The sequence below is a fragment of the Notothenia rossii genome (assembly GCF_949606895.1).
Source record: "Notothenia rossii genome assembly, chromosome: 2".
Lineage (NCBI taxonomy): Eukaryota > Metazoa > Chordata > Actinopteri > Perciformes > Nototheniidae > Notothenia > Notothenia rossii.
Window position 1 is genome coordinate 64,374,190 of NC_136904.1, and position 19,608 is coordinate 64,393,797.

Genomic DNA, 19,608 nt, shown 5'->3' on the forward strand with positions numbered 1-19,608 from the left:
TTCTTCTGATTACCTAATTTGGTCGTGCACATTTGCTGCGCGCAAACCTCTTTTGGATTTGGAAAGGTTGGCATGTATGCTGTATGGGTTAGCCCTACCATAGATTACCCAACAAAAATACTCTGGCGCCGCCACTGCCTCTGAGAAGTGAAATACATCCCAGATGCCCTGTTAGAGTAACATTTTTAACATGTTTGATGAAGGGGAAACAAATGAAGTACAAGTACCTCAAAGATTTAATTTAGTGCAGAACTTGAGTACAACTACTTTCCACCACTGCAATTGAGCAGAAAACGTATTTATGTTATTCACTTCACAAGGTAACGTACCAGACATGTGTTTTTTGGCCAACCACTGTAGTATGTTGGATGGTGTTAAGGTATTTATTGATTGGCATCCTGCTCTACAGTGACTGGCTTATTTATCAGCTATTTGACCACCAGCTGGCTCATAACATCCAATAATTTTAAAGCAGCTGGAGAAAGGTGTCTACATCATATTGAACTGCACAGCCCCACCTAGTGTCAGCACTGCAGAAAGTATTAAAGTAATAATTACAAAAAAATGCAAAAAGAATACATCTTAAAATATATTTAACGATCATGTTTAATCATCTGATTCGTCTGTACATTGCTATTTTAGTCTGCGTTCTTCTGATTAGTGTCTACAGTGTGTGCCTATTGAGCTGTTTTGAGAGACATGGGTCAAGCCCCGATCATGCCCCTCCCTCTCACTGTTTAAGTGAATGGTGACTGTAAAAACTACACTGCGTATGCTCAGAGTCTTTTTCTATTTAATGTGTGTGGCAAAAAAATGACCATAGGGGCACTGAGCTGCCATCCCCACCATACGCCATCTCACATAATTCAGAGCTGATTGGCTGGAAGTACGAGTGCCGCAAAAAGTGTGGTGTGTGAAGAGGAGACGAGAGTGCTGCAGTGACGCGTCCTAAAACCCGGAAGTAAGCTGCGCATGGGTTTCCTCCACAAAAAACAATAAGATTTCTCCATAGGATTTTAGAAAACAGCTCGAAATAAGATCTGTGGGAAACGTACCTGGAAGATAAATGCACAGTGGCGTTTCTATATGTACAAAAGAGGTGGGGCACAGAAAACTTAGATGTCTATATATAAGCTTCTGCAGTGAGGTTCATGGCTGGTGAGGCACTGGCACTGACTCTTCAGGTTTACAAATATAATATTTTGAGATAAATCAAAATATAATATTATTTTCAAAAGCTTTTTTTACCCAAAAAATGTAATTTTATCATTTAAATATTGAATTGTTCTCTCTTAGTAAGATCCCATTTTCAATAAAATTGCGGTCTTACCTTGACTTGAAGATGAAGTCCATTTGCCTATCCTTCAGGACTAAAATCTCTATTACTTGTTTGTAAAAGTCCTCCTTATGTTCTTGTAGTTTCAAAAGTCTATCATAAATCTAATCGATAGATTTATGATTCGAAAATTATAAAAGTAGGGTAGACATGTGGATATTATCCGGGTGAACAAAATGTGCATTTATCTAACACGTACGTCTCCCACAGATCTTATTTTGAGCTATTTTCTAAAATCCTATGGAGAAATCTCATCGCTATTTGTGGAGGGAACCCATGCGCAGCTTACTGCCTGGTTTTGGGACGCGTCTCTCTCCTCCTCTTCACACACCACACTTTTCGCGGCACACGTACTTACAGCCAATCAGCTCTGAATTATGTGAGATGACGTATGGTGGGGATAGCAGCACTCTGCCCCTATGGTCATTGTAGTTTTTACAGTCACCGTTCACTTAGACAGTGAGAGGGAGGGCATGATCGGGTTTTGTCCCACATGGCTCTAAACAGCTCAATAGGCACACACTGTAGACACTAATTAGAATAACACAGACTAAAACAGCAATGTGCAGACGAATCAGATAATTAAACATGATCTTAAAATATATTTTATATATATATATATTTTCTTTTTTGCATTTTTTTGTAATCATTATTTTTAATACTTTCTGCTGACACTAGGTGGGGCTGTGCCCCACCTGCTCCTAATGACCAGTCGCCACTGTAAATGCACGTTTTGTTCAGCCGGATAATATCCACATGTCTACCCCACTTTATAATTTTCGAATCATAAATCTATCGATCATAAATCTATCGATTAGATTTATGATTCGACTTTTGAAACTACAAGAACATAAGGAGGACTTTTACAACAAAGTAATATATATTTTTGTCCAGAGGGATAGGCAAATGGACTTCATCTTAAAGTCCAGGTAAGACCACTATTATATTGAAAATGGGATCTTACTAAGAGAGAACAATTCAATATTTAAATGATAAAATTAAATTTTTGGGGTATCCTTTTGTTGAACTGTCAGTTTAAAATTAATCGAAGCATCAGACTAAAAAAGCTTTTGAAAATAATAGAATATTTTGATGTTGGTCAAAATATAATATTTGTAAACCTGAAAAGTCGGGGCCTCACCAGCCATGAATCTCACTGCACGTCACTGCAGAAGCTTATATATAAACATCTACGTTTTTTGTGCCCCACCACTTTTGTACATATCAAAACGCCACTGGTCATCTGTTATGAGACATTTCTTGAAGCAAGTGGCTCTTCTATAAGCTGATGGTGGAGCATATTGTTGTCAGTGGAAATTGAGAGTCTGGTGGAAAATGATGGACTGTTGTGTTTTTGTTTACAAGTTAGTTTGAGTGATTGACACAACTGGTATCCCACTGCATTTCTGGAATACGAGGAGAAATAAAAACAAACCATGACACATATTTTGAAAAAAATAGGGAGTTATTTGGACAGATTTCACAAGACTGACACTCTTTGGCAATCATTTCCCCAACACCGGAAAACAAATAAGAAGTCACACTTGGTCAAATGTCCTCTGTTGCGAACGTTAGGGTTGATGATGGTTTTTCAGCAATAGTTTTGACTCTTTCAGAATTATCCAATACATTTGTGTCATTTACGCTATGTGACCAATGCATTTGCTTTGTTTTGTACCACACTTTTTCATTAGGAGGATGACATAGCTTTGGAAAAACCACAACACAAAGAGTTCACTCTCTAAATCACATTTTCCTTTCATTCTGGAGACTTTAATTGTTTGCTCATACTTCTAGCCGTGTTAAAGCAATCTAAAACTGGCATTTAATACCATTCTTAACTTTCTCTTTAAGTTCTGAGAGATCCTCTCTCAAAAGTTTGATGTGTTAGCTGTTTTTACTGATTGGACCACGCTCACATGGACAGCACTTTGAGGTTTAATCCCATACAGTTACTTGTTTCCACTACTGATGAGAACGTTTGGCACATTGCAGTCTCAAGGGCTTTTTCGTGGTTTTATGTGGGATTCCGATTTATATCTACTAGGCTCTATTTCTGTAGTTTTGACCATAGTTCCCATGTGTAATAATACTAGCATTCTACCTAACAAGTTAATTGCTAAAATGTAATTAAGATATTTAAAATCTATACTGACAGAAAACACAAGTAGGCTGATGATCATACCGTTTCGCATCCTCCAGGTATTTCACACTTAACAACTATGATATTGTCACACAAACATTCAGTTTTACTTCCTGGTTCATCTGAGGTCAACTTCGTTTTATAAATGTTTTATGCCTCCGGATCTCAATAAATAATGTCTAAAACTACAAAAATAAGTTTTTAATAAATCACTATTATCATTCAAATGTGCATAAAGTATTTTGAACTCTGTGATATTAAGTTTTCAGGCACTGTCTCTTGTCTCCTTGATGTCTCTATGTAAGCTTATTTGTCAGTTACTGTTTATCCAAGGTCCAAAAAGCATTTCCCTGCGTCGGGAAGAAGCCACCAATGTGTGTGTGTGTGTGTGTGTGTGTGTGTGTGTGTGTGTGTGTGTGTGTGTGTGTGTGTGTGTGTGTGTGTGTGTGTGTGTGTGTGTGTGTGTGTGTGTGTGTGTGTGTGTGTGTGTGTGTGTGTGTGTGTGTGTGTGTGTGTGTGTGTGTGTGTGTGTGTGTGTGTGTGTGTGTGTGTGTTGGTGTTGGTGTTGTTTGGCACTTTCTCTGCAGGAGGTTAATGCTTCCTCTTTGATCCCGTACTCCGAGGGAGTTGTCTGTTTTCCAGTCCCACAGCCGTAACTTATCCAACAGAAAGGATGAGTTGGCCATGCTTGACCTCTTGGGCACAGACTATTTGTTGTTAAATTCCTGTAGCAAGACAGTGGCGTTCACATGAGTAAAGTTAAGTTAAGTCTGTATTTGCGTTCCCTCAGAGCAGCAGACAGGGTGGGGCTTGGTTGTGTTTGGAGAGGAGTTACATAATCTTGGTGGAGATCGATGTTGATGCAACAGAATGATATCACTGCTGTGGATGTTTTCGCCCAACGGATGACTGGGATTCCATTGGTGCGTTGGCCAGAGAGTAGTTCAAGAGCTGGGTGTGCAGTAAATTACCACGGACAACAGTGAAATAAAGACGTTAGTAACTCTAGATATACGCTCTGTTGAATGATGACACTTTGAATTATTCCTGTTAATTAGGACTTTGACTTATCTTGGTTTGTCAGCTATCCTTAGCTCAAAATAATAATCTATACTAATCTGAAGATCCTCAACTCAATGTGTTTATGGCCATCTGGTCTTTTCATGCCCAAGTACAATTTTCAAGAAATTGTAGTCTGTATAATTTGAGACTTGAAATGATATGGTAGAGATATGGTACGATATGAAGGGATAAATTCCAACAACTTACTCAAAGCATCCTGCAATTTACTTGAATCACTTTTTCACTATTTTATTGCACTATTTTATGTCTCTTTCTTTTATGTTGAGCATATCCTATGTTGCATTGTTGGAGGAGCCTGAGATTGAACATTTTCATAGTCAAAACTATGCTGTAGGTATTGTGCTTATGACAAATAAAGCATTTGCATCCTTTGAAACTCTCTTTATTGACCCCCCACAACAAGGAGGTCAGGGTCAGCTACATTTAATCTGGAATTAGCATCTTGCTAATGGGTCCTTCAGCAAGATGAGAGTTTGTTGCGTGAATCCATTCTGCGGATTTTGTTAATTTAGCCATACTGTTCCAGATGAGATGTGTCATGATTAAATGAAAATGAGGTTAACGTGCACATTTCCGTGTGAATTGATTTGAGCTTGAACTCTGGACAGTAGATGTCCGCGTCGTGTGATATCTGCTGACACTCTTTAGCCAATGCTAAGAGCCAACTCACTTCATAGGAATATGATCTCATTCAATCAAAGACAGTGTCAGTGGCCGTAGTGTTTCTTCAAGAAGACGCAGAGGTGAAACGTCTGATCCTTTGTGTTGGCAACAGGCGTCCACACTATCAATCCCTCAGGCTGGTCCCAGGCTTTGGGCTGATTAGATTGCTTTGACTCCAAACTTTGCGCAACTCTGATTGCATAACAGCCAAGACACAAAAATAGAGGCCTTCTAGAGAAGACTGCATTGGACTCAAGGAGAGAACAAGTGCCTTGTGTTGTGAAGTGTCCCCATTTGGACCCTGTCAGCAGGGACATAAGTCTTTGCTCGGCGACAATCATGGAATGTTGGAAGAGTTTGTGTGCCTCACCAAATATAGTCATATCTTATCAGACAGACTTTTGTTATACACAAATCCATAAAATCGTAATTTCACAGAGAAAAAAATATGGATATGAGGAAATAAATGAGTGGTCTTTCACCCCCTTAACCGCCAGCTTTACTCCAGCTCTTGGCCAGACATCCTCTCCTCCTCTTTCTTTTTTCCCTCCCTCCCTCACACAGCTGATCTGGCTGTATTGCCATAGCAGAGCCGTTACTAATCCTCATCACTTCCTACAAGCGCTTGTCACAAGATCTTTAACCCAGTATTGATGTGTTTGCACTTTAGAGAGGAGTATCTTTGAAGTGACTTTATCTAATTCAACAGCTCTTGTGGATGAAATGTATCCCTATGACATTTATTTGTGTGGTAAATTCCCCACTATTCAGCTTGCAAGCCAAACTTTTGTAGCTTAACTGCTGTTACACAGTCACCTCAAGTAAACTGGGAGTGTTTCCAGCAGACAGTCAAACATCCGTGCGTATTTCTCTATCAGGTTGCTTATTGTACTTGCCTGATGTCATTTGGGATTGCATAAGCATCGCAACTAGTCCCCCTAACCCCTCTCTAAGCAGACAGTAGGAATCAAGACATTTGGAAAAACAAGTAGGGAAACAAAGGGCAAGTGTTGTACTTTCTTCTTCAGGCACCGAGCTCTCGTTACGGGCGTGTTATTGGCCTCCTGCATGGGTCACTCAGTGTACCGAATAGACCCCTCCTGAGCCAAGGGGTGGATGGACACGGGAAATTAGTTTTACAAGAAAAAGGGACGAAGCATGAACTCCAAGTCTTTCATTTAGGCTCCATTGGGGACACTGGCCTCTCCCGCTTTGGTATTATCTTTCTTTTTATAGAGAGTTCTATTCATGCACCATCCTTTCCTGGTCTTTGTCATAACACTGTTTTCTTAGCTTCACATGAAACATTGAAAACAGTCTTATAATAGCCATTATACTGCTAGTAACATCAAGAGATAGACACCAGCCAATTCCAATTCTATAAATTGTGTATCTTAAATGTGCTTAGGATTAAGTTAGCCCCTGATAGCTGTACATCTAGGGTATTCATGTTCCATTGAATATATAGCCATGTCCCTAAAATTATAATCTCTGCAAGTGTTTTTCCATTCTTGGTTATCTTTTAGGCCTTTGCTAGCCGGTGCAAAGAAATGACGAGCAGGGAGACAGGGAGACTAAACGGCAGTAAAACAAACTTGTTTACAAGACAGATGACTCCAGCGCATTGGGGGAAAATGGGAGGGAAACTATGAAAAAAGAGGATTGTCTGCGCCCAATCTTCCTTTGCGAGCCGATGTCATTAAAAACATATCCCTGTCAAGAAATACTTTAACCAGGCTGGGAAGCTTTGGACCACCACTGCTACTTAAATGTTATTCTTGTACAGAAAGACCACCAGAGGACCTCTTAGATTGGGACAATTAAGTGTTTATTTTCCCCTCACACCCTGATCTTCAAATTCTTTTTCGGCCAATCTGTGAATGTTTTGCATTTGGGACACCCCAAAGTACTAGATCCCATAACTCCCAATAATAATATTGACAGCTGAAGCAAGGATGTAGAATTACATTGAAACAGCTCTGATAAGGAGAAGTATCTGGTCAGGAGTAAGGCCTGTTCTTGTAGGAGGAATTGACCACAACGTTGATTAGCACAGGAGCTAAAAACGGTTGTTCTGAGAAGGTTCTGCAGAAGCTATTAAGGCTTCGTGCAAATCATGTAGCTCTGTCTTATTTCTTTCCAGACCAGAGCTAACGTGAGCTTGCCAATCAAAGCTTCTCCTCACCTCTAGAGCCAGATAGCTACAGTCAGCTCATCAGATTCTCTCCTCATTTAGCTCTCAAGATTTTCCCTACGCTGCTAACGACCGCTGATGACTTTTCCTGAGGCACAACCTCATCCAGAGTGAAACATAAGGCTCTGCATGGATGATCTGTCTGGCTGATATAAAGCACATGGTGTGTGTCCTGTCTATGTCTAAAATTAGCACGTGGCTTGTGTGTATTGGTTATGTCCGTGCAAACAATTAGCATTATGTGTGATAGTTATGTCTTTGTAGTTTTGTTTGTTTCAGTAGTATTTGTGCTAAATATAGTCCGGAACTCTGACCAATACTTGCTTCTGAGTACTGCAGTTTAACTCGATACACTTTGATAGGAGAGAGACTTTTTTTTAAATTGACTTTAATAATAATAATAATGCATTTTATTTATGGGCGCCTTTCAAAGCTCTCAAGGACACCTTAAAGAGCATAATTAAAAACAAGCAATAAAGAAGGTCAAACAGTAATTTGAGACTTAAAAAACAAAGACTTAAAAACAACAATCAGTCTAGAAGAATTATGATATAGAATACGCCAGTTTCAAAAGGTGGGTTTTCAGGCAGGATTTGAAGGTTGAGAGTGAGTCCATATTGCGGATGTCTTGTGGGAGAGAGTTCCAGAGACGAGGGGTAGAGTGGCTGAAGGCTCTTGACCCCATGGTGGTCAGCAAGATGTAGAATCCCTTTGTGATTGACCTGATATATGTATGGAATGCAAATGATAGCCTACTTGTAGCAATAGGCCAGTTTAAAGGTAAACCGAACATCCCCTGTTCCAAAACACCATCCATTACCTTGGCCTTTGTTTCCCCATTCCTGTCGCCTTTGCACTCACACAAATGGATTCAAAGTGATGTATATTTAATGAGCTGCGGGAAAAGAGTTTATTAAGATAGAACGAGTTCCTGTACTTACATCTGACTAAGCACTTTGACGCTACTGATGTTGGCAATATCTAAACTGTATTTATACATACTGTGTATCCTTTTAAGCTTCCCCTCTAATGTACTTAGAATTCCCATCCAAATCGAATTGAAATTCTTGCTTTGTCATCATTGGCAGTTGGCCTCATTTGGCAGATTATTGTTTTGTAACACATCTGAATTGTGTTACAGGGATGCAAATAATGAATTTAATTAAGGATTCATCTGAAAAGTACTTTCTAGATTAATAGTTTGGTCATTAACCTTTTAGGAAATCATGGAAATGTCGATCTGAGTTTCAAAGTCAAGTACCTTTAAATATTTTGATTTCTCAGTACAAACCCAAAAGATATGACATTCAATGTAATACAAAACAGAGACAAACAGGACATTTCCATATTTGAGTTGCTGAAAACAAAAGTTTTGCCTTAAAAATGTCTTTAATAGATTTTCAAAATATTTGGCAATTATTTCTCTTTTAATTCATTTATCGATTATCAAATGTATCGTTCCATTTCTAGATTAAATTGGAATAATAACTGCAGATGAATGACTCTGTATGGAAGACCCCAGAACCTCCTACACCAGTAATGTGATTTCAAGTAAACTATTGCATTGCTTTATTGGAACAGTAAAGTCTCTGTTGACTCATTTAACTCATTCATCTATTCTGATGTTCACTTGTCAAATAAACCCACATCAGACGACATAATAACCTACTTGGTCGATCATTCACAAGGCCACAGTATTACTTTAATAAATGAGTTTGAGCCCTCTCATAGTACATACATGCTTTGTTGCCAAATCAATACTTCATCCATTAACGTTTGCCAAATATGGCACCAGGCTATACTTACATACTGTAGGACCATCATGTAGAACTTCTGAAGCTCTTCATTCTCTCAGGCTTATGAACATAAACACACTAAGAGCGTTATGTTTGTCAGACTATTAGGGCTTGCAGCAGTTTATACCTCAAGGAACATTCTCAGAACAGGTTTCATCATTGCTTTTCATTAAAGACACGTACCCTTGAGTGTCTTGGAATGCCCATACATACACGAGCAGGGTAGCACTTGTACGTTGGTGGGGAAACATGCTATTTCTGCTGTGAAGGGGATATTCTGCCACAGGGGTCAGGGCGCTAAGTTTAAAGATCAAGAGGTCACACAGTTGCACCATCTGGCCTACAAAACCTTCAAATATCTGGCAGCAATTTAGGTGTACCACACTGAGTACATTTCTGATGAACGTTGTTGTGAGTCTGCAATTATTTTTGGTCAGACTTTTAACATCTGAGAGAACAGTTTGAACACCTAACCCTAAGGCATTTCTAATGGAGAGGAGGTAGCGATGGGTCATTCCAGACTGGTCACACACGGTCCAATCCTCCTGCTGTTGTATAATTGTTCAGGGCGATAGGGTTGAGAGCAGACATTCTCTTCTCTCTAATGTGCCTGGGATCACAGAGCAAGTATTTCCCTCCTGTGGAGTATGTTGAAACTCCCAGACGTGGACACACACACTGAAAGATATCACACATAGATATGCCCTTTCTTATCACCTGAAGGAACACCATCAGAGTTTATTTGCGGAGGCTTACGTGTGTTCATTTCCACCGAATGAAAACAGCAAGCAGACATAGCATCGCGCACAGAAGCAGTCTCAACATAAATAGTCTGCTTGGCGTAAAAAGTGACAGATTGGATTTCCTGTAGTACAAATGGGGATGCTGCCGTTCGCTCATGGGTCACGTTGCGTCTAAAGTGAAGACATGAGCTAGTGCAAGAGGGCTGGCTGAATCGAGCTTTCATTGGATAGGAGAGAGGGACCAAAGGAAAACAGCTGGCATCATCGCAGTTATTACCATCATCCTCACGTAAGAATAAAGTGAGAGGCCAGGGGAAGGATGTGAGGGTAGAATTGTGTGTAAATCTATGAGTTCATTTAGGGAAAACAGTAATCTACAAACATATAACTTCCATTAAATCTGCTCTAGACATGGGGAAATAATAGAAAAGAAAGTATTGTTATCAGCCAAAGTCACATGTTTATTGTTATCAGCCAAAGTGACGTTTGTGGAATTGTTCTACGTTGTGGTGTGCTATAGTCAAGTGACTGTCCTGCATGCTAATATGAGCAGATGGTAAGGTGATAAAAACTCAAATATTTCCAACAGTGGGAAAAAAGGTTGGGTTTTGTGTGCGTATGTTCCATCCAAGCCATCAACTGTTGTAAATGTTCTCCATCTGACTATCATTTTGTGTCTTTGCCAGTACAACAATGAGCCTCTCAGATCAGCAGCCCACTCACTTTCTTTTATATTTCTCTTTTTAACCCACTACACTTTTCTGTTTTCTCCATCTGCCTGCAGCAGGGTGGAGTTTTCTCCTGCTTCCTTGCTCGGAGAGAGCTTGTTAAATGACTGTTGTTGGACCAAGTAACTATTTCCATTACATGTGTGCTTTCGACACCAGTGTGCTAAAAGACGGGCATCTCTGTGTCCTTTTAACAGGGAAAGGGCTTATTTCTCCAAATGAGAGTATGCTTTGCAGCCCTTTTTAAAGAACACAAGCCTTAAATACTGTTGCAATTTGTAGACACAATTGTTGGAATAAAGGGTCTTTCAATACCAATACTCCATTACAAGAAAAAATCCTGAATTCAAAATGTTAGAAGTAGAATTACAGCAGTGTTATTAGCTAAAAAAGTAAAAGTTCTCAATATGCAGTAGTTATTTTCACAGTATTACATCATCATATAATACAGTATTATCCATTTGTATTACCAACAATTACATGGTAAAGCATTTGTGGAGCCAATTTTATATACTTTTAATGTATTGGGTTGTGTTTATATATAAGTAGTACTCCATGTAATCTCATAAGCATTTCACATGTTTTTAATAGTCACATTACAATATTTGCCTCCAAAATGTAGAGCAGTAGAAGTATAAAGTAGCATAAAATGTAATACTCAAGTATTTAGTAATTATGGCTTATTACGGTTTAAGTATGGTACTTGCGCTATTATACTTTCCACCACTCACATCCAGGAAGTAGGTGTGTTAGGGAGCCAAACCTAAAGGGACTGATGTCATCCTGTCAAACTCTACTTTGGATTTCAATCCGTTCCCCCCCCCCACCTCTCTCATACACCGTCCAGCAGGCTGTAGTGATAGACCTCCCACATACGCACACACAGCCTTTAGACTGCTGCGAGCCACTGACAGTAGCAGTAGCTCTCTGATCCGGCCACACAGCTATTGAGAAGAGGGAGGAGGAGAAGGAACAAAACTAACTACCCCCAAGCAATCCCTCATGTCCCACCCCGGGGGCTACTCTGCAGGGCTTTTCTCATCTCATGTTGGTTTCCACTGCTCTGTATGGAAGGGTTCTACTCATCTTAGATTGGGACTGTAACATCGTCCACTGCTCTCACAGGTAGGGAGTCTGCTGAGGCTTTCTGCTAATACTCTCTTTGGCTACTTTTAGCTAATTTGTTCAAGTGTTGTCAGGCTTGAAGTCAGTAAGATGTGTGACTAATTGCTCAAAAGTCACATTTGACTTGAGTGGCAGGGGATTATAAAGGTACTGAAATGGAGAAAGTGAGGGCGGGCTCTTCTTTCACGACTTATGTCTATGTTTATCTTCACGGCTGATGGATAAATGTGTGTTTGTGTGTGTGTGTGTGTGTGTGTGTGTGTGTGTGTGTGTGTGTGTGTGTGTGTGTGTGTGTGTGTGTGTGTGTGTGTGTGTGTGTGTGTGTGTGTGTGTGTGTGTGTGTGTGTGTGTGTGTGTGTGTGTGTGTGTGTGTGTGTGTGTGTGTGTGTGTGTGTGTGTGTGTGTGTGTGTGTGTGTGTGTGTGTGTGTGTGTGTGTGTGTGTGTGTGTGTGTGTGTGGTGCGTGCGTGCGTGCGTGCGTGCGTGCGTGCATTGCTCAAGTGCACCGAAATGCATCCAGAGCCCCACGCTTGATACTATATAAATGTGTAATGATGACTTGTCTGAAGCCTCTCAGCAGCTAACTTTTTTAGAGTACAAAGCATTGACTTGCTAGCAGAATCTGAAAGTGTGCATCATGATGCATCAATTTATTGGATTATTATCTGTTCTTTCATGGGTATTAACAACTTATATTGTGTTGAATAGGCCATATTTAATTTTGTCTTAATTTACATTATTTAATGATATATTCTGTTCTTGTACATATCCTATATTCTATTGACATGTATATAGACTTTTTGCACTACTTTTTATTTTGTATTTTTGTATTTTATTATATATGTTGCATTGTTCGAGGAGCTCAGGTCAGAAGAATTTCATTGCCATTTCTACGCTGTAGCTTTGTGCATATGACAATAAAACCTTTGAATCTTGAATTTAATTTGAATGTACTGCAACTAATACAAACCGACCAAATGGCAAGCAATATTGCTACAGGCCATTATCAGTCTAGACATAGCCATACCATAGTGGTTTTTCCCCACTCGTGGTCCACCAATGCACCAATCAAAGTAAACTCACCAACGGATAAGTAGTAGAAAACATACGCTGTGTTTGTCTGCAACCAAGAACCACCAGATTTGTTTCCAATAGTGCAGCCACTAACTAAAGTGCGCCATTCCCTTGGCAAGTTGCCCCGGCCAGCCAAGGAGACCTTGCAGTACCCTGCCTGTGTACGCCCACCAAGCTCCATTACAGAGGCCCGTATTCACTAAAGCCGAGATGGAGACATCTATAAGTTACAGAGACACAGACAGCTTCTTTGTACAGCTCCTTTCCCAGCGGTAGAATCAGATTTTTTTTATCAAGACATGCCTCATCATGAGTTATGAGTTTTTCTTCGGAACGTTAATGGGCAGTAGAGTAGGAAATCTATGTGACAAGGTATTGTTTTGTTTTTGAATGCCTCACCACACAGACGTTTACTAAATGGTGTGTAGGAGTGACTTTAGGGAGTTGTGAGTCTTGAGATGTTAGACATAAATCTGTCTGCATTGATGCACTGTGTTGGTTGTATCAGAGAATGCAGGACGAAGGCAGGGAAACAACTACTTGTGAGTAAGTGTGCGTGCGTGCGTGGCTGCGTGCGTGTGTGTGTGTGTGTGTGTGTGTGTTTCAACCTACTTAGTGACTCTCAGTATGTTGAGCTTTTGTTTTGCTTTGGGTTTCGAAGGCCAGGAAAAGCCTCCAGGCCTTCCTTAGTAGGTGATGCTGATTTTCCAGTGATGACTACATTCTTCTGATCGGGGCACCCTACTTCCTCGTCACTGGACTTGGGTGTGGTTGTGTGTGAAAGTGTAAAAGCATGAGTGTACACCTTGTGCATTTGTGTTCAGTAAAAACAATCTACGTTGCGGCAGTCCTTACGGGTTCATGAGTTAAAACATTTGAAGTTTAATAGTCTGTGGTGTTCATTCGATCATTTATTTTCATCATGAGCAAATTAAATCCGCAACTGAATCCTCATCTATCATGTCAGTTTTTCCTCAGGTGGTACAGATTAAACCAATAGGCTTGAGAAGGCAGTGTAAGGCAAGCTGCTGTGATTTCATAGATTTTTCCACAGTGCATGCCACGGACCCTGCTCATTTCCTGAAGCTGGTAGAATAGGTGGATAGAAGCCAGTGTTTCATTTGGCCATGCCCACACAATCCCCCAACATATCTACTTCTCTCTATGATAGTTACTTTTTCTTTTCTTTTTAGTGTGTTGATGAATCATGCATTTTACTATTTAGAGGAGTGAACATTAATTTCAGTTTTTGCCAAAGTTCTTTGGCTCTTTGGCGGTTGTAAATGAAAGGGTTTCGAAAGCGGAATAATTGTCGTATTTGGATTAATCTGATTCTAATGACTCTCTGTCATTCTTTGTTTTAGAACTCATCCACACTGAAGGACCCTTGGATGGCAGCCTCTACGCCAAAGTTCGCAAAAAGGAGTCCGTGGAAGGAACAGTCACAGCGAATGGCCTGCCACCATCTGCGGTGGAACACGCCCTACCTGCGGTTGACCATGCCTTGTCAGTGAGCAGCGACTCAGGAAACTCTACTGCCTCAATCAAAACTGACCGAACTGATGAAGCGGCAGCACCTCCTCAGGCTTCCACAGTGAGCCAGACACACGTTCCTGTAGGAGAGGAGCTACCCTTGGTCCATCAACAAGAACCACCTGCACAACAACCAATCAGTCCCCAGGAGAAGCAGGAGCTCGAGCAGCTGCTGAGTGGCCTGGAGGGGCCCATGCACCGACAGGGCTACCTGTCCCTGCCGGCTTCCACGGTTGGAGGCATGCTTCACCTGGTGCCTGCCCAGGTCCATGTCAACGGGCACGGTAGCATTGACCGTGAGACAGACATTTTGGACGATGAGATGCCTACCAGTCAGGAGGGACACACTGTGGACAGTCTAGGGACGTTCTCCTCCAAAGATGGCAGGGCTACACCAGCTGATCTTTACTACCAGCCTGAACCAATTGTCAATGGCCAGGAGCATGTGCCGTACCTGGAGTGCAGTGCCCCAGAAAAGCCTCTAGAAACTACCATACCCATACAATCCGCCACTCTGACCCAAAGTGAGTCCGCCCCATCCTCGTGTTATTACACGGCTAAGCAGAACGGCAATGTGTTCCGCTCTCAGTCGTTTGGAGCAGAGCAAAACTCTTTGCCTCAAGCTCCAGCCCGCACCACCAGTAGCAGGGATGCCGTCCAGCGCGGGCTCAACGTTTGGCAGCAGTTTGGTGTAACGGAGGAGCCCGTTACTGAAGGACTCACCTTCAGTCAACCTCCTTCTACAGTGGTGATGTCCAGCCACCACAGCCTCCCACAATTCCCTAACCGCCAGAGCGCTTCCCAGCATGAAATTGAGGAATCTATTGAAACCCTTAATCTCCTCATGATGGACCTGCAACCAGGCCGTACGCTGGTGCCAAAGTCCCAAAGTGCTCCACTGCAGGAAAACTGTGTTGTAGTGACCACCCAGCCGTCCTTCTCCCAGAGCCAACCCAGGCCCTCCACACAGGCTGACTCAGCCATTCATAGCCACTTTTCTGGCCCCATGTCCAGCCTGGCCAGCCACTCGTCCCCGGGTCAGATGTCCCCTGGGAAGCCGAGGACGCCGGAGCCTGCTCCTGTCCAGGGATCTCTGAGTTACTCATCTGAAAGGGATGTGACAAGTCCTCCCTCACTAGCCTACCCCACTGTAGCTGGTCACATCCAGCTCAAGCCCATCAGCAACTATCCACCAAGCACACTGTCCCAGTCTGCGGAGGTCACTGAGCCCCAGTGGAGCCCCAGTGCCGCCTCAGCATCACCCCAGCCACCAGACAGTGAGCAGGATGAAGTTTTCAACGTTGAAGGTCTGGTGGCGCAAAGAGTGGCAGGTAAGATCCAACATGAATGTATTTAGTCTATGTATGACCTTTTATTTAAAGAAAGAAGTATATGTCATCCAACAGCAGGTTGCGTCTTCATATGTTTTTACGTGATTTCACAGATTCATATAGTCTGCCAGGAATGGTAACATGTTTGCCCGAGGCAAAATAAATCTTAAAATCCAATATTTCCACAGATGCTGCACTGTTCACTGCCCCAGCTTTTTAGGTGAGGGCATTGACCTTGGCCTACAGTATATTTAACAAAGAAGAATTATCTGAGAATATAGTGGCACAGTCTTGGGGAATATTGGATATAATCTTTGGTTTGCCCTTTCACAATGCTTTAATAAAACAAGAAGCTGCTGCTGCTGCTCTAAAACAGATTCAAATGTTTTTATTGCATTCTTTGAGTTTTCGTTATAAACACTATGTGACTGAAATATGTTATTACCTTTGACTGAACCTTTTTTTTCATGTCATAATAATGGTATTAAGCTGTTTAATTATAATTATACGTGCAATTTGTGCAATACTTTTCTCAGGTATGTGTGATTCCTCTGCTTTAAAACGAGCCATGTATCATTTTGATTGTACAGCCAATCTGTTGTCCAACATTGTTGAGGCCTTGCACAAAACAGAATTTTGGCTGTAGCCTATCACATTATAATGATCTATATGGTTAATATTTACATTATCCAGTAGAGACAACAATTTGACCCTACGTTGCTGAATACTAAATGCTAAATCATTTTACTAGGTATTATTCATTCTACCAGTTGTACAGTATGTAATATTTGTATTGTGGCAGAAAATGTAGAACAGAACATGTACTGAGTGTAATGTACACACTGTACACACGTCTTTCCGCTGCTCTGTCCTTATCTCATTTCCTGAATGTCACCTCATCAGCCCCAATCCCTCAGGCTCAAACAGGAAGTGCTCTCTGCAGTCCTGCAGGTTGACTGTCCCTAGATAAGCACATCAGACATCCTGCAGGGCAGCAAGAAAGTCAACACAAAGCAGAGCCCTCAGATAACAAACGGCAGAAAGAGGTTTTATAGAACAAACAATACGGTCAACTTCACATTACAGCCAATTCAATGTAAATATTCACATTACGAAATACATGCTAGTTTAACACCAGGAATTTGTTGTTGTGTTGGATTGATGTATTCTTCATGTATCAATTGAATTTATCCTATTCCATGATTTATTGAAAGTATTTAAGACAATATTGTTTTACTTCTATTGTGAAAGTCCTAGATTGGGCGTACACATCAACCCTCAAAGATTGAAACTTTCGTATGAATTGTCTTTAAAGAGCCTGTGACAGCCTCCCAACAACTGTTGTGCAATGAAATATTGGGCTACTAGTAATCTCGAACCGTCAGTTTAAAAAAGAAGGTGCGATACCTTTCCGATAAATATCAATAATTTTGAACATCGCAGGGAAATTCCTTCGACTCATTTCGTAGTTTTGGGTGAAGCCGGAAGTGACGTCAATGCGGGAACGCTTCACTGTACGGCGAGAGACCCAAACACGGACAAAGTGTGTTGTCATGCGTAGAAATTGTGAATTACTGAGTTTAGGCACGTTAATAAAGTTTTAATGAAGTTGACTACAGTATATTCATATTTGTCAGTGCTATCATGTCAATTCAGCGAACATAAACATAAATGATCGTGGTGAAGATGATGATTAAATTAGGATTACAAATCAGTAGTGAGAGCTGCTGAATTTCCTCCCGTCGGATGTGATATAAAAACAAATCGATTATTTTTGTAGTTGTAAACTCAAGTGGATGAAACTACATTTATTAGTGCTTTCATGTAAATTCGGCGAACATATGATACATTAAATGATCGTGAGGATGATGATTTAAAAATCGTTTGTTTGAGCCGGTCTGCATTTCCTGATGAGAAAACAAACCGATGCTTTTTGTAGTTGTAGTACACCAACATGGATTAAACGTGTGTTTTTTTTACCACAATGTTGGGGAAATTACTGGATAAAATGCACGGATTATTATTATTATTATTATTATTCCCACTCCGATCGGGACACTAGGTCCACCGTTTCCCCGCAGCGAGGCTCCCCCCGTTGACAGTTTACGTGGGCTTGGCTGGGTGCAGTGGCGGACTGGCCATCGGGATGAATCCCGATGGGCCGGTACCGAAGTAGGCCGGCCGGATAAGTCACTAGCACATCCCCCACTCCCCCCGTTGACAATTTACTAGCGGTACCGAAGTGGGCCGGTCGAGAGTCCCGGGATGATTTTTAGTCCCAGTCCACCACTGGCTACATGACCGTATTATCGCCCATATTGACGCACCTTATTCCTAAACTTCTAACAGATACAACATAAACCGATCCTTCAGCCTCATATGAGCTCTCAGACGCATTCAAAATTAAACTATCATCGCTGTCATCGCTTGCTGCTGTGTGTGCCATTGTGCGTTTAAATGCAGATACTGGGACCCTGCTGGAGCGCTTGGCCCGCAATGACGTCACACATAATTTGGCGGGATTTGAAGAATCCCCGTGAAGATCCAGAAAATTGTCAACATTGAAGGGCAGATTAATGGTTATCAAAGTACAAATATCCAAAATCAGTTCAGTAACGGTTTTCAAGGGGACAATATTTACTCAAATTGATGGGTTTGGATGATGGGGGAAACTCGTGTCACAGGCTCTTTAAATCACGGGAACATCTCAGTTTCTATTCACAGGCGGGCCTTGTCTCGCTTGTTTCCTTTTTCCTTTAGTTTTGTCATCATCATTCTTCTCTCTCTCATCATCCTTCATCTGTTTACCCAGAGTACTCGGCTCGTGTCCAAAGTGTCATCCCCAGCATGACCTCTCCTCAGTCTGAGCACCGCCGCTCTCACTCCTTCCCGGGTTTGTTTCTTCCATCCTGTCTGAAGGAACACTTAAAAACCAAAAAGGAGAGGTCCTTTTTCAAGTGTTCCTTCCAGTAGTCAAGTCTGTATCTGTTTTTGCCTTGGAGTGCGGTGTGGTTTGCCTTGAATCATTTCTCATTTCATATTAACAATTGAATGCCCTATCCTAAGCTACACGTTTGTTTCGGTTTTAAAACACTTTCTTTCTGTCATTGGGTTTGCACAGCAGCATCTTTATCATTATCAAACTAACCAATGATTCCCCTCTGGATACATACTCACCCTTCTCTCCTGTTTGCTCTGAGTAACAGTGTTTTACCTCAAGGTTAGTGAAAAAATGTTAAAGTTTCACAAGAACGAGACAGGGGAGGCACAAAGGAAGCTCTGTCCCTGGCCAGGAGAGTGTATGTCACAAGATCCATGTTGCCAAACTCAGGAACAATACAGAGGCCAGGATACACTGGCTTCATTCAATGTGGCTTTTTTCACTCACTGTACTGTTTTTGAAGATTTACAAAGCCAGACAAAGGACACGGAATCCAGGAAAAGGACAAAAGTCCTAGTTGTAAACTTCACTAAAACAGTATGTGTCTGCTGGGAGACGGCAACCACAATGCAGACAGGATTGTTCTGTTTAGGGCCCTCGAGTGTCGGGGGCCAGCCTGGCCTCTTTACCGCAGACGACCATATCGTTTTCAGTGATGCAACTCAAAGTCAATGTTACAGAATATAACTCGGGCTGCGAAGTTGGAATGAAGGTGACATATCTTGTTCTATAAATACAATTCACTGCAATTCCTTTTAGAAAATGAAACGCCACATTAAGACTTTCAAACCAAAACCTGTTAATGATCTGATCTTACCAGGAACCCCTTTTCTTACCTTAACTGACCCTTTTTATAGCTGCAGGTGTGCACATTTGGACACTTTCCCTCACCTCACCTATCAAATTTATGTTTTTGGAA

General features: G+C 41.4%; 1 protein-coding gene across 15 annotated transcripts in view; it reads left to right on the plus strand.

The window, feature by feature from the left end:
• tns1b (tensin 1b) overlaps nt 1-19,608 on the plus strand; it is a 281,948-nt gene that overhangs the window by 231,212 nt on the left and 31,128 nt on the right. For 13 of the 15 annotated variants that reach the window (XM_079664776.1, XM_079664769.1, XM_079664781.1 and 10 more), the window contains 2 exons: nt 14,249-15,748; nt 18,561-18,641. In XM_079664776.1, the coding sequence (XP_079520902.1) occupies nt 14,249-15,748; nt 18,561-18,641 (1,581 nt within the window). The remainder of the gene's footprint in view (nt 1-14,248; nt 15,749-18,560; nt 18,642-19,608) is intronic. The other 2 variants (XM_079664782.1, XM_079664770.1) reach the window with 1 other exon arrangement.